This window comes from Gekko japonicus, unplaced genomic scaffold (assembly GCF_001447785.1).
Source record: "Gekko japonicus isolate JY-2015 unplaced genomic scaffold, Gekko_japonicus_V1.1 scaffold43, whole genome shotgun sequence".
In the NCBI taxonomy this organism is placed as follows: Eukaryota; Metazoa; Chordata; class Lepidosauria; order Squamata; family Gekkonidae; genus Gekko; species Gekko japonicus.
The window spans coordinates 243,023-255,166 of record NW_015173123.1 but is presented as its reverse complement, the minus strand read 5'-3'; the positions used below and the strand labels follow the sequence as shown (position 1 = coordinate 255,166).

Genomic DNA, 12,144 nt, shown 5'->3' with positions numbered 1-12,144 from the left:
TGCTTTTCTGGCTGTGTGAATGGGGGCTTGGTGGAGGGGTGGGGTGAGGAGACCCCTGAGAGCCATTGGGATGTAGTGTATAGAGTGCTGAGTGTGGACACGGGTTCAAATTAGGGAGCCCACATGGCATGGTGTTTTGGGTGCTGGATTAGGCTCTGGGAGGGTCTGAGTTCAAGCCTCTCCTCTGCCTTGAAGCTTGCTAGGTGGCCTTGGTCTGTCACCATTTCTCAGCCTGACCTACATCACAGGGTTGTTGTGAGGATAAGCAAGAGAAGGAAAAACCACGTTCATTCCTCTAAGATCTTTGGAGAAAGAGTAGGGTTAATATGTGTCAGCCCCAAAGCTATGTAGTTTGCTTTAGGTGATGGGTTTATTTCCATTTCCATTTCGACCTTTATTGGCATGAAAGATGCCGATAAATTACAATCAAGAATAAATACAAAGGTCTGATAGATTATAAGAACAGACAAATAGAACAGTTAATTAAGATAGTGACCAACAATACAGATCAAGTATGTATTTAAATCAATAAAACATCATAAACAAATAGGGAAAAAAGGCATCCAACAATTAAGATACAGTGGTGTTTGGACTTAATTTTATAAGCTTCAGCTAAAAATTTGGCAACACATGTAGTGATTTGAGGGGTGGGTTTGTTTATCGTATGTTTAGAGGATTTTTCTCTCCAAAACTGCTTTCAGCCTTCCTTCCTCCTCTACTGTGGCCTCACAAGAACCCCATGAGGCAGGTGAGGCTGAGAGGGAGTGACTGCCCCAAGGACTCCCAGCGAGCTTCCAGGGCAGAGCGGGAACCTGATCCTGGGTCTCATCCGACCATGATAGCCGTCTGGACTCCTTTGCAGATGGAAGGGGTTTACCAGCTTCCCGGGGAGAGCGTGGGGTGATTTCTGTCCTGTGCTGTGCCTGCTGTTGATAGCATCCGGACTGACAGCCCAGCCGATGCTAATCAGCCGCCTGTGATATTGGGGGGAGGGGGGGGACCATACTTGGTCTGTAACCTGCTTCCTGCAAGCCCACTCAGCTGGGATGACCTCACGCCTGCAGCAAGCGTGCCGACTTGCGCTTCAGCATCAGTGCCGTAGCTGTGCTGGGGAAATCCAAGTGTGCCTTCAAGTAGTGTGTCTGTGATCCGTGTCAAAACGGTCACTTCCCTATAAAGGATCCTGCTCAGTCAAGCCGGATGCTGCTCGACTGGCGTTGCAAGGCTTGTGGCCAGTGTTGAATGGCAGAGGAGTTGAGCTCTCGCAAGGCACTCGGCTTTGCTGTCGCCTCTTGCAGAGCTCTTGTTCTGGTTCAAGGGGAACCTGATAGAATGAGTGAAGTCCATGAAAGCTTCAGATGAAACGGATCATCACAGCAGAAGCAATTTGCAAATGTTGGGAAACGGACTTTCCTCTATATGGAAATTGTGCCGGGGAGAAACTCTACGCTGGAACTGGGGCCATTGTGTACTGACTCCCTGGCCTCGAGGACGACCGCTGGTGTCGATCAAGGAGGCAACAGTCCTGATTCACCCAAGGAATCCTGCTCTGTGTGTGCATATGATCAGAAAGTGGTGTCAGGGTTGGAGTGTCAGACTTGAATATGGGAGACCTGGGTTGTTGACCGCCGAAGCTTGCTTAATGACCTTGGGCCAATCACACACTCTCCGCCTCTTGCAGGGTTGTTGTGATGAAAAAATGGAGGGGTACAGAATGAGAGATGCTGCTTTGGGCCCCCGTTGGGAGGCGAAGCGGTATATAAATGAAGGAAAGTTGTGAACCCCAAGAGCAGCAGCACCCTTCTCTTTTGCAGCCACTGCGGTGCTGAACTCTCTCCCCACGGAACTGTGGCTGGCGCGGAATCTGCAGTATTTTCGGGTGCTCGTCAAAAGCATTTATTTCCCCACACTTGTGGGTAATGTTTCCCCCTATACTGGACTACCCATTTGCCTTGAAATGTCCTGTTATATCTGATGGCTCTTTTCCCCCCAGGTGTGTCGAGAACGAGGTTTTAATGTTGTTGCTTCTGTCTATTTTTATGCTGCTGATTTAAAAAAAAAAACACACCTGTTTTTATTTAATATAATTGAATCTTGTATGCCAATTTGGGGATACTTTATTGAGAGAGTGGGGTAGATTTGGGTTAAATAAGTAAATAAAGGACATGTTTGGGGGAAATCACTGTATAAATTCAGTTGAAGGGATCTTAATCTCGGAGGCGTTCCCTGGACTTAATCCAAGAGGCCTGGGAAAACCCAGTGTGGCTAAACTTGGCTTCTTCCCAAGAGCGTTGCTGAAAATTGTCCCCCCCCCCCAATCTGGTAAAATTTTATCTTGCTTTCCTCCCAGGAGCTCTGGACAGCAGACATGGTTCTCCCTTCCCCCATTTTATTCCCGTGACAACCCTGCGAGGTAGGCCAGGCTGCGGGAGAGTCACTTGTCTGAGAGCGACCTTGTGAATTTCGTGGCACAGTGGGGGTCTGGGCAAAGACTGCAGCCCCTCCGCTGCATGGCCTCTCCTTTCTGTCAGGTTCCTTGTGAGCCAACTGCAACCTCTTCATCTTAAGGCCGCTTCTGGGGTTGTCGTGAAGATGCCTTCTGACCTTGCTTAGATTGGCCCCTTTGAAACACTTTCCCTGTTGTGGTGTTTATGCTCAAATCCATGAACAGCTAAGCAACAAATATGATCCTGTAGGCTGTGAAATGGCCATTAGCCAGCTTGAGAGGCAGCTGAAATTGAGTTCCTTTCCTGACAAATAGGCTCTGCATCAGGTTTTTTTTAAAGAGGAAAAACCCAGGGAAATCTTTTCAGAGGCTCTCCTTGGGAAACATTTTAGGAGTTAATTTGTGGGTTTGGGTTTTCTGGTGGCCTGATGGTTCCCACTGGGAAGAGATTTGTTTTATTGACTTTAATAGAAAGGCAGAGGTGTAATTTGTCTTCAGAGCCTGACAGCTGCTTCCCTGCGACGGCCGCCTGGACGGACCTCCCTGCCTCCAGCCCTCCCTCTCTGTGTGGGAAAATCTGTTGAGACAAGCAGTGCTGGCAGCCTTCGGGATGCAGGGCCAGGATGGAGGAGGGGGCCCCAGAGTCGTGCACGCAGGGCCGTGGGGAGGGCAGTCGGCTGGAGGGGCCTGGAGGGGCCCGGCCACTGGACCGTCGATCGCCCCTCCCTCCCGCTGCCTTGTGACTCGGTGGTGGTGGTGGTGGTGGTGGGTGCTTCAGGGCAACGGTGCCCGGGGGAGCTGCCCTGAATGCCCCGCGGTGGCTTAGACCGCCGGACCCCCCCACACAAAGTGAGGCTCTTCCCTTTCCCCAAGTTTCCAGTTTGGGGTCGTGGTTAAGTGTGTGGACTCTAACCTGGGAGAACCAGGTTTGATTCCCCACTCCTCCACTTGCACCTGCTGGTGTGACCTTGGGTCAGTTACAAGCTCTGGCACAGCTATTCTTGAAAAAGAGCCGTTTCTGTCAGAGCTCTCTCAGCCCCACCACCTCACAGGGTATCTGTTGTGGGGAGGGGAAGGGAAAGGAGTTTGTAAGCCGCTCTGAGACTCCGAGTGAAGGGCGGGGCATAAATCCAATCTCTTCTTTTCTTCTTCTTCTTCTTCCTCCTCCCCCCCCCCATGTGATCGAGTTGGCAAGGGGTCTCTCTGGGAAGAGACTATTAGGTTTTGCCCAAGGACTTGGAAGGGTAGGAAGGGAGGTGCCTGCTGGGGTCCAGGTCTCCTTTTCCTGCCGCCGCCAGTGGTCCCAAGGGCATGGTGGGGGGAGGAGCAGTGAGGGTGAGCACGGGGCAGCAGGCGTGGGAGGGGCCGCGAGGAGCAGGGGGGGCAAGTGGATATGTGGGTGGTGGGTAGATGGCAGCTGTACAAGCTGTACGCTGCCCAGCGCCTGCTCCCCCCCCCAATAAACCTGGGTCCGGCCTTGTGTCTCTCGTCCCCTCCTGGCTGGCTGGAGGGGTTTCAGGTCTCTCCTCCGGACGGTCTTGAGCTGGGGAGCCAGGGTCGGCTTGTGGCTCCAGCGCTGAGGGAGGGTTTTGAAGAGCCGGGGAAAAGGCCAAAGGTGTGTGAGGGGGGAAAGTCCCTGCCTGGTTGCTTTGGGGTGTGAGAGCAGAGAGGAAAATGGGGGGAAGTCTGCGCGGGGCTAGGAAGGGAAGGCTTTGCACTGCATCCCTAGAGTGTGTGGCCATCAGGTGGGGCCTGGGGATCTCCTGGGATTACAATGGATCTCAGCTCCAAACCGGCGGCATTGGCAGCCCTGTGGGTCCCCGAGGGAGCGGGAGGTCCGCTGCACTGGCCTGGCCAGTCGGTTTGCGGGCTACGGACCCCGTGTCTGCTGTAGGTCTCTGGCAGAGAAGCTGGCCTCGTGAGGGGATTTAGGGAAATTACATGGCACAACTGGGACGAGCGGGTGGGTAGGTGCGTCTGTGGGGAAAAGAGCCGTTTCCCTCTCTTGGGGGCCAAGGGAAGCAGGCCAGCGACCCCTGGGAGGTGGCTGAAGTCCCCTGGGGGCACGGAATCGGTCTGGTGTGTGTGTGTGGGGGATAGGGAGTCTGCAGTGGGCCTTTGCCTGAGCTCTGTTAGTATATTTGTAAGTAAAGCAGATATTTCAGAGATGCCATAAGCCTCTCGTGTTCATTCCTCCACTGGGAAGCAAAGCTGTCCTCGGAACCTCTGCCCACTTGGAGAGAAGTGAGGAAAATGTTTGATCTATTCCCCTAAATAAGGCAGAGCAGAGAGCCGCTTGGACAGATCCTTGGCCCAGTAGCAGTCCGAGTTTCGGAATTTGTCTTCAGTACTGTAGATTTGGTGGAAACGAAGCTCTCATGAACGCAATTTAAAATGCTGTTAGTCGTTTGAGTGAGAATCTCACTTTTTCACCGCATGTTTGTCTGGCTCATCCTTTAATGGACTTGGAGCAATGTGCTGTGGGGTTATCCCATTTTATCCTCTGACTGTCTCTGTGTTTCTACTGTAGTGCCCTCCCCCCAAACTGATGCTACTTGGCCCTTTAGACCTGTTGTGCATCTGTGCGCTTGATCTTTCTCTCCTGTGTTGTGACCCTTCCCTCCCACTGGATTGCATTGCATCGGCCAAACGCTTGTGCTGAGAGAGGCTTGCTTGTGTATTTCGAGCTGTAATGTCCTGTAAGCTGGTAACAGAATGTAATAGGGCTTTGGTCTGAAGAGGGCTTGATGCCTCTGGTACGAGAGCTCCATTGACAGTTTGTTTGGGCCTGTGTGGGTATCGGAGCAGGTTTGTGTGTGTGGAATATGTCCTTTTCCAAACAGCCTCTCTTGACAACTAGAAAACCGATTGCTTTTTTTCATTTAAGGGAAAGTCTTCCACAGCTTATTTGTCTAAATAAAGTGGGCTTTATGTTTTGCCTGTCACTTAGTGACTGAAAAGGAGGATAATGCTTCCGATCCTTGGATTAGGTGCACATGCTTTAGACAGTGATGTGGGGTGGAAATTTTTCTAGTGCCATATTTTTCCATGGAAAATTTTATGCCCCACATGTGTAAATATAGTCTGTTTATCTATACTTGTTGTGCTGTAAGTCAGTCATGCTAGATGGGCTAAATATGAAACATGAGCAAACCCCACTGCTTGTGCATGGTGTGTTTGCCTGATTTTGCTAACATTATTTAAAGTATTTGTTTAAATTTGAATCAGTCAATTTTCCCAACTCAAAATTTCCCAGAAAACCCACAGCATTGCTTTAGACCCAGCCTGAAACAGCTTTCCAGTTTTCCTCAAGGACGGCTCTTACTGAAATTGTTTGTAGCTGGATTGGAATTGGTGCGATAAACACGTGACCTCTTGGAACCTGCGAAGGGGACGTCCAGCCACACTGGCGTCTCTTTTTCCTACTGGCTCAAGGCAGTTTGAAGTTCCAGAATTAAAAACATGCAAAATGCAGCACAATCCCATTAGTCCTCCTTCCCAAGAATGTGCCTGCAGCTCAGACCCCATTAAAAACCCTTGCTGATGAACGAGCCCGGCAGCTCCTCCTACAAACTGGGGCAAGCCGGGTCCCCCTTGCCGCCTCCTCCGGGAGCCCGGTCTGAGAGGTGGGAGCCACCCCTGAAGTGGAATGGGCTCTAGGAGATGCAGCCACCTTCATCAGGTAACTGGAAGGTGGCCAGCCGGCCATGTTATGTTCTTGGGTACGTTTGTTTTTTAATGTTGCTTAGAAAATAAACTACAGGAGAAAATCTTCTGGTTCCAATATCTGCAAATACAAGATCTCTTGACCAAGCTTCAGAAAGAACTCAAATGGGGAAATAAAGGGAATGATAGGTAAGCTTTAGGAGCTGCGGTGGCTCAAGTGGTTAAGACGCTGAACTGCAGGCTGTGGAAGGTCGGTAGTTCAGCAGTTCAAGACCTGAGTGTGCCGCATGATGGAGTGAGCTCCCGTCTCTAGTTCCAGCTCCTGCCAACCTAGCAGTTCGAAAGCAAGACATTGCAAGTAGATAAATAGGTACCGCTTTGGTGGGAAGGTAACAGCGTTCCGTGCGCCTTGGTGTTTAGTCATGCCGGCCACATGACCACGGAAACGTCTTCGGACAGCGCTGGCTCTTCAGCTTTGAAACGGAGATGACCACCGCAACCCTAGAATCGGATTCAACTGGCTTTCGAGCAAGGGAACCTTTACCTTTAGGTAAGCTTTACAGTCTCTTATTGACGGGAAAAAAGACCAGTGTCTCCACAACGATGGCAGCTAGACTGTCAATAGACATTCACAGAGGATCAATGGAATTATGTTTGGTCTTCACCTAGTAACACTTCCAATATTTTTAGCATTAGATTTACCTCATTCAAAATATTGAATAGGTGGTATATGAAACCGGCAGTTCTACATAAAATAAACCCAAAGATTCCAAATAAATGCTGGAAAAACTGTGGTGCTATAGTGGACTTCGTGCATTGCTGGTGGTCCTGCCCACAAATAAAAGGCTACTGGACGCTGATAATTCAACAAATTGCACTAATAGCAGAAATAAACTTACCTTGCACTCTAGATTCCATCTTTCTGGAGACATGGCGTACGTCTGCAAGTAGAAAAAGCTCAGAAACATTAGTGTCGACTTTACTGATGTTGGCAAAAAAAACGACAGCACAAAAATGGAAACAAAAATATGTTCCCACGTTAACATGCTGGCAAAAAGAACATCTGGGAATGCTTTATTCATGGGAGCACCTCATATAATTCTTCAGCTGTGCAGTCAGAAAAGTACTAAAAATGGTTTCAGGCGGTATGGTTTCCTATCATTAGTTATCTAGAAAATAGTGTGACAATCCCAAAAAAACCGTTATACAAAAATTTGCTGTTCTTTTGACTGTTCTGTGTTTGATGCAGGCTTTAAGTGGTGGTATTAGGTGCATTTGTAAAGGTTATTTTATTCCTTTGAGCTACCGGGGGGAAACTGTTTAAGCGAGCTGGTAACTGTTCCTTGTGTCAAATATTGTTGTAATTGTGTGGTTAAAAATGAATAAAAAGAGAAAGATACGCTGTGCAGTCCCGGGGTCCCTGCTGGACAGTCCCAGGTTTCCGCGATGTCTCCTTGCTTATCCACTATCACTGTTCGGAGGACCCATTTTGAAACTGTGATTGTGCATGTGCTCTAGAAGGGCTCTGCCATGTTCAGACTTTTTAGGAGTTTGAAACTCTGACTTGGGTCCAAAAGTCTTTTGCACATGTAGGCAAATAGATATACGTAAACCATAAATGCCTGTGGTCTTTCTTGCCTTTCCCTTCTGCTTATTTGGATGGCAGGTTTTGGTGAATGCTTTTTGAATTGTCACTGTCCCGTGAGAATATTGAGGAAGGGCCATAGCTAGAGTTGCCAGTCTCCAGATGGGACGTGGGAATCCCCGGGAATTTCAGCTCATCTCCAGACTACAGAGACCAGCCCCTCTGGAGAAAATGGATGCCTTGGAGGGTAGACTCTGTGACATCACACCCCACTGGGGTCCCTGTCCTGCCCCAGCCCCAAACCTCCAGGAGTTTTCCAGTCTGGATCTGATACCCCTACCCCCCCATCCCCTGCTGGTGGCCGGGGGAACCTGGCAACCCCAGCCATAGCCCAGCAGTGGACCAAATGTTCTGCAAGCTCAATATTCCCCGTTAAGAGATTCTTAAGCGGGGGGGGGGGAGCCAGTGCCAGCTGAAAGACGCAGTGCTCAGCGAGAGGGGCCAGCTGTCTGATAGCTTGATGTTAGGATCTGCATGTTCCTCCCATTGTAACCAGGTGTGTCTCAGACATGGACTCTGTGTTTTGCGGTGGGTGCTGGGGTTTTTAAAAAAACAATTTTTAAATAAATCAACAACAAAATAAAAACTTTAAAGACATCAAGAACAGACATAACAATTTCAAAGACAATCTACAGCATATAAGAAGTTTACTGTTCCCCAAAAAAGAAGCAGTTTAAGGCAGATAATCCTAAATGAAGCAAGAAAAACAAATAGCAGTAGGAAAAAAGAAATGGTTAGAGAGGAGGCGCTCAGTCAGACCTTCGTGATCCTCAGATTCGGTCTGAGGATCCGTCTAAGCTGTTGTCAGCTATGCTGCCATATAGTCTATGGGCCCGGGTTCGCTTTCATGACCTGTGTGCCGGTTGCTGTCGCATTCCTTTTTTTTCGCTCGTTATCGCTGACCTTGTAGCCAGCCTGTGTAGTGTCTTCCCATCAATTATTTGTGGGATTAGTTTTGCTTCCCAGCCTCGCCTCTAACTGCCTTGGTCCTCTTTCTGCCTGCAGGAGTCAGGCCGATTGGCCCATAGGTGGTGGTGGTGGGGTGCTTTCGAATACCCTATATCTCTCTCAACTTTCTAGGTAAAGGTAAAGGTTCCCTTGCTCGAAAGCCAGTCGAATCCGACTCTAGGGTTGCGGTGGTCATCTCCGTTTCAAAGCCGAAGAGCCAGCGCTGTCCGAAGACGTTTCTGTGGTCATGTGGCCGGCATGACCAAGGCGCACGGAATGCTGTTACCTTCCCACCAAAGCGGTACCTATTTATCTACTTGCAATGTCTTGCTTTCGAACTGCTAGGTTGGCAGGAGCTGGAACTAGAGACGGGAGCTCACTCCGTCATGCGGCAACTCGGGTCTCGAACTGCTGAACTACCGACCTTCCACAGCCTGCAGTTCAGCGTCTTAACCACTTGAGCCACCGCAACTTTCTAGGATGTAGTTATTCCTAACAGTGCCTGTGTCTATGCTACCATAGTGCTAACAATAAAGTAAAACCTTAGAAGAAGCGTGTGCTCTGTTGTTTGACTGTGGGTCCTGACAGCTGTGGAGTCTTGTGAGCAGAAATTCTACTTTGTGAGCTACTGGCATGAAAGTTGTGAGTGAGCAATTTGGCTACTGTATAAATTAGTTTGCTCCAGAGTCATCCTTCCTGAGCTAAGACAAAAATGTGTGAGCCGAAGGCTAACAAACTGCGAGCTAGCTCACACTAACTCAGCTTAGAGGGAACACTGGTCACCGCAGGAGAGAATTAAAAAAAAAGAAGCCAGGAGGTGTAAGTAGAGTTAGAAGGGAGAAGTTCCTTGTCCGTCATATATTGCAACCACGTAAGAGGCGGGTGCTGTTGTTCAGTGGTAGAGGGGATGATTGCATGCATTGGGCCCTGCTCCAGTCCCTGGTGCTTCCAGCCAAAACTCTCCGGGAGGCGAGCCCTGAGACCTCAGAGAGCCACTCCTGGTCAAAGTAGACCAGGAGGAGGACTCGCCACCCACCTTAGGGTTGACTGATTTGATCTCCTTGCAGTCCGAGGGACTCTCAAGCGTCTTCTCCAGCACCATCATTCGGAAGCATCTCTTCTTCGGCTCTTGGCCTTCCTTATGGTCCAACTCTCCCAGCCATACATGACTACTGGGAATACCATCACTTTGACCATAGGGACTTTTGTTGGCAGGGTAATGTCTCTACTTTTTATCATGCTGTCTAGGTTTGCCATCGCTTTCCTCCCAAGGAGCAGGCGTCTTTTAATTTCATTAAGGACAGACTAATGCTTCCATCCACAGAGCAAGGGCCCTCGTGAGAGCCACCTGAACCTTTTCTGTAGCGGTTGTGCGCCTCGACCTCAGGTGTTCTCTCTAGGAGCAGAGTGTATCTCCAGCCCTAAGTCGCCCGGCGTATTGCCAGTCACAGATCCTGACCCCTTGGATTAATTTAGACTTTATTATCTTTCCTAAGGTTCACATGTCAATATGAAAGATAAGAATGAAGCATGAAACAGCCTCTTACAAACAGAGGGTTATGCATTGCAGAGACCTGAGCAATCTTAACTGAACAAATTATGAGGGAAAGATGAAGAAATCAGTGCAGTGACGGAAGCTGGGGTTTCACAATTCAGTGGTCACTGTACCTAAGGGAGCAATTAGCATCTGAGAAGGTAAACTTTGTAGCACAGAGGCATCAGGATCTTTTTATCTTGATCTTTTATCAGAACTTCGGAGAGGTAGGCAATTTGTTATCAGATCTCCTGACTTTTTTAAAGTTCAAAAGCAGTGGCAGGAGCTCCCCAGTTTGGACTGGGGTTGTGGCATTGCTGGTGGGGACGTAACCCTTTCCTTGCCATTTCCCCAACAGAAATTGCTCTCCTTCCTCAGCCTTCTGTGTTTCTCATCTGTCTATTTTGTCCCCCCCCCCCAGCCTTCCCTGTCATTCAGCTGTCAGCCGTCAGAGACCGGCAAGATAAGCAGGGCTGGCCCCTGAAAAAAGTAACCTCAGCAAACTTTCTTGTAATTGTTGTTGTTCAGTCACGTAGTTGAGTCTGACTCTTTGCAACCCCATGGACCACATCATGCCAGGCCCTCCTGTCTTCCCTCATGCTCCGGAGTTTGCTTAACTTCACGTTTGTTGCTTCGGTAACACTGTCTAACCATCTCATCCTTTGCCATCCCCTTCTTCTGTTACTTTTCCTCATTCCCAGCATCAGGGGCTTCTCCAGCGAGTGCTCCCTTCTCATTTGGTGGCCAAAGTATTTGAGCTTCAGTTTCATTATCTGGCCTTCCAGGGAACGATTTCCTTTAGAATTGACTGATCTGATCTCCTTGCAGTCCAAGGGACTCTCAAGAGTCTTCTCCAGCACCATAATTCGAAAGCATCTAATCTTCGGCGCTCAGCCTTCTCGTAATACATTGTTTAAAAACTTTTTTTGCAGTTTAATCTTGGAATCTATTGCAAAGGAAGGTCTTGTGTCTTGCTGTTAATTTGTTCCCATCCCTTCTTAGAATAATAAAAAAAACAGTAATTGCATTTCTCACGTTTATCTCTCACTCTTCCTCCAAAGACCTGAAGCTCCCTCTTCTTCCATTGTGTCCTCGCGACAACCCTGTTGGGCCCAGGGAGTGGCTGATCCCGGGTAACCCCGTGATCTTTGTGGCAGAGGGGAGACTTGAACCTGAGTTCGGTACTGTGACTCTGCAGTGTTTTGTGTGTGTGTTTTTGTTGCTGCTGATTTGGGAGGCGTTTGACAATGTGGTGTGATTTGCCCTGCCCTTTCTCCTGGGTTCTGCTTGCTTTCTTAGAGCCCTGAAGGGAGACTCTGGCCTCTCCCATGCCTAAAACTATTAGGTCACTCAGGAGGCTGTTGTGTGAGTTTCTTGCTGAGCCAAACGATGAATGGAGCGAGTTAAGTCAACATGGGTTGTAAAAGGAGGCAACAAGGGAGGGACGCCTCAGCCTGAAACAGGACTGCCTCTTCTCTGCTGACTGCTGCCCGTGAGTGTTTCCTGGTTGGTACCAGGTTGAATGTATTGAGGTTGACTGGTGCGGTTAGTCCAGTCACCCACTAGTAAGCAGAGTGCTTAAATAAAGCTGCAGACGCAGGAGTGTCACTTTACCAGGTTACTCAGCTTACAAAGCTGCACAGAGCCACACTGCACGTTTAGAAGAGAAATGCTTCTCTCTTTACTTGAGAAGTACACTCTGGATAGGAAAGAGCAGAGGCTGATGGATGACTGACTTACTAGCTAAAGGATGGAGGCGGATGGCGAGAGGCCCGTCTGCCTCGTGGTGCCCAGAGAGGACTGCAGGCAGAGAGCATGTCTCCATCCAGAGAGACAAGGAGGGAGAAGGGGAAATTGATCCCTGAGAACACAGCCTGCATTTCAAAGAGGACAGAGGCACTCAGA

The 12,144-nt window shown here is 49.2% G+C and overlaps 1 protein-coding gene across 1 annotated transcript in view; it reads left to right on the top strand.

Moving 5' to 3' along the window:
- Positions 1-835: 835 nt before the first annotated feature.
- Positions 836-12,144, top strand: part of SGSM2 (small G protein signaling modulator 2) — a 131,768-nt gene continuing 120,459 nt past the window's right edge. The window contains exon 1 of the mRNA XM_015421912.1: positions 836-895. Coding sequence (XP_015277398.1) covers positions 836-895 — 60 coding nt within the window. The remainder of the gene's footprint in view (positions 896-12,144) is intronic.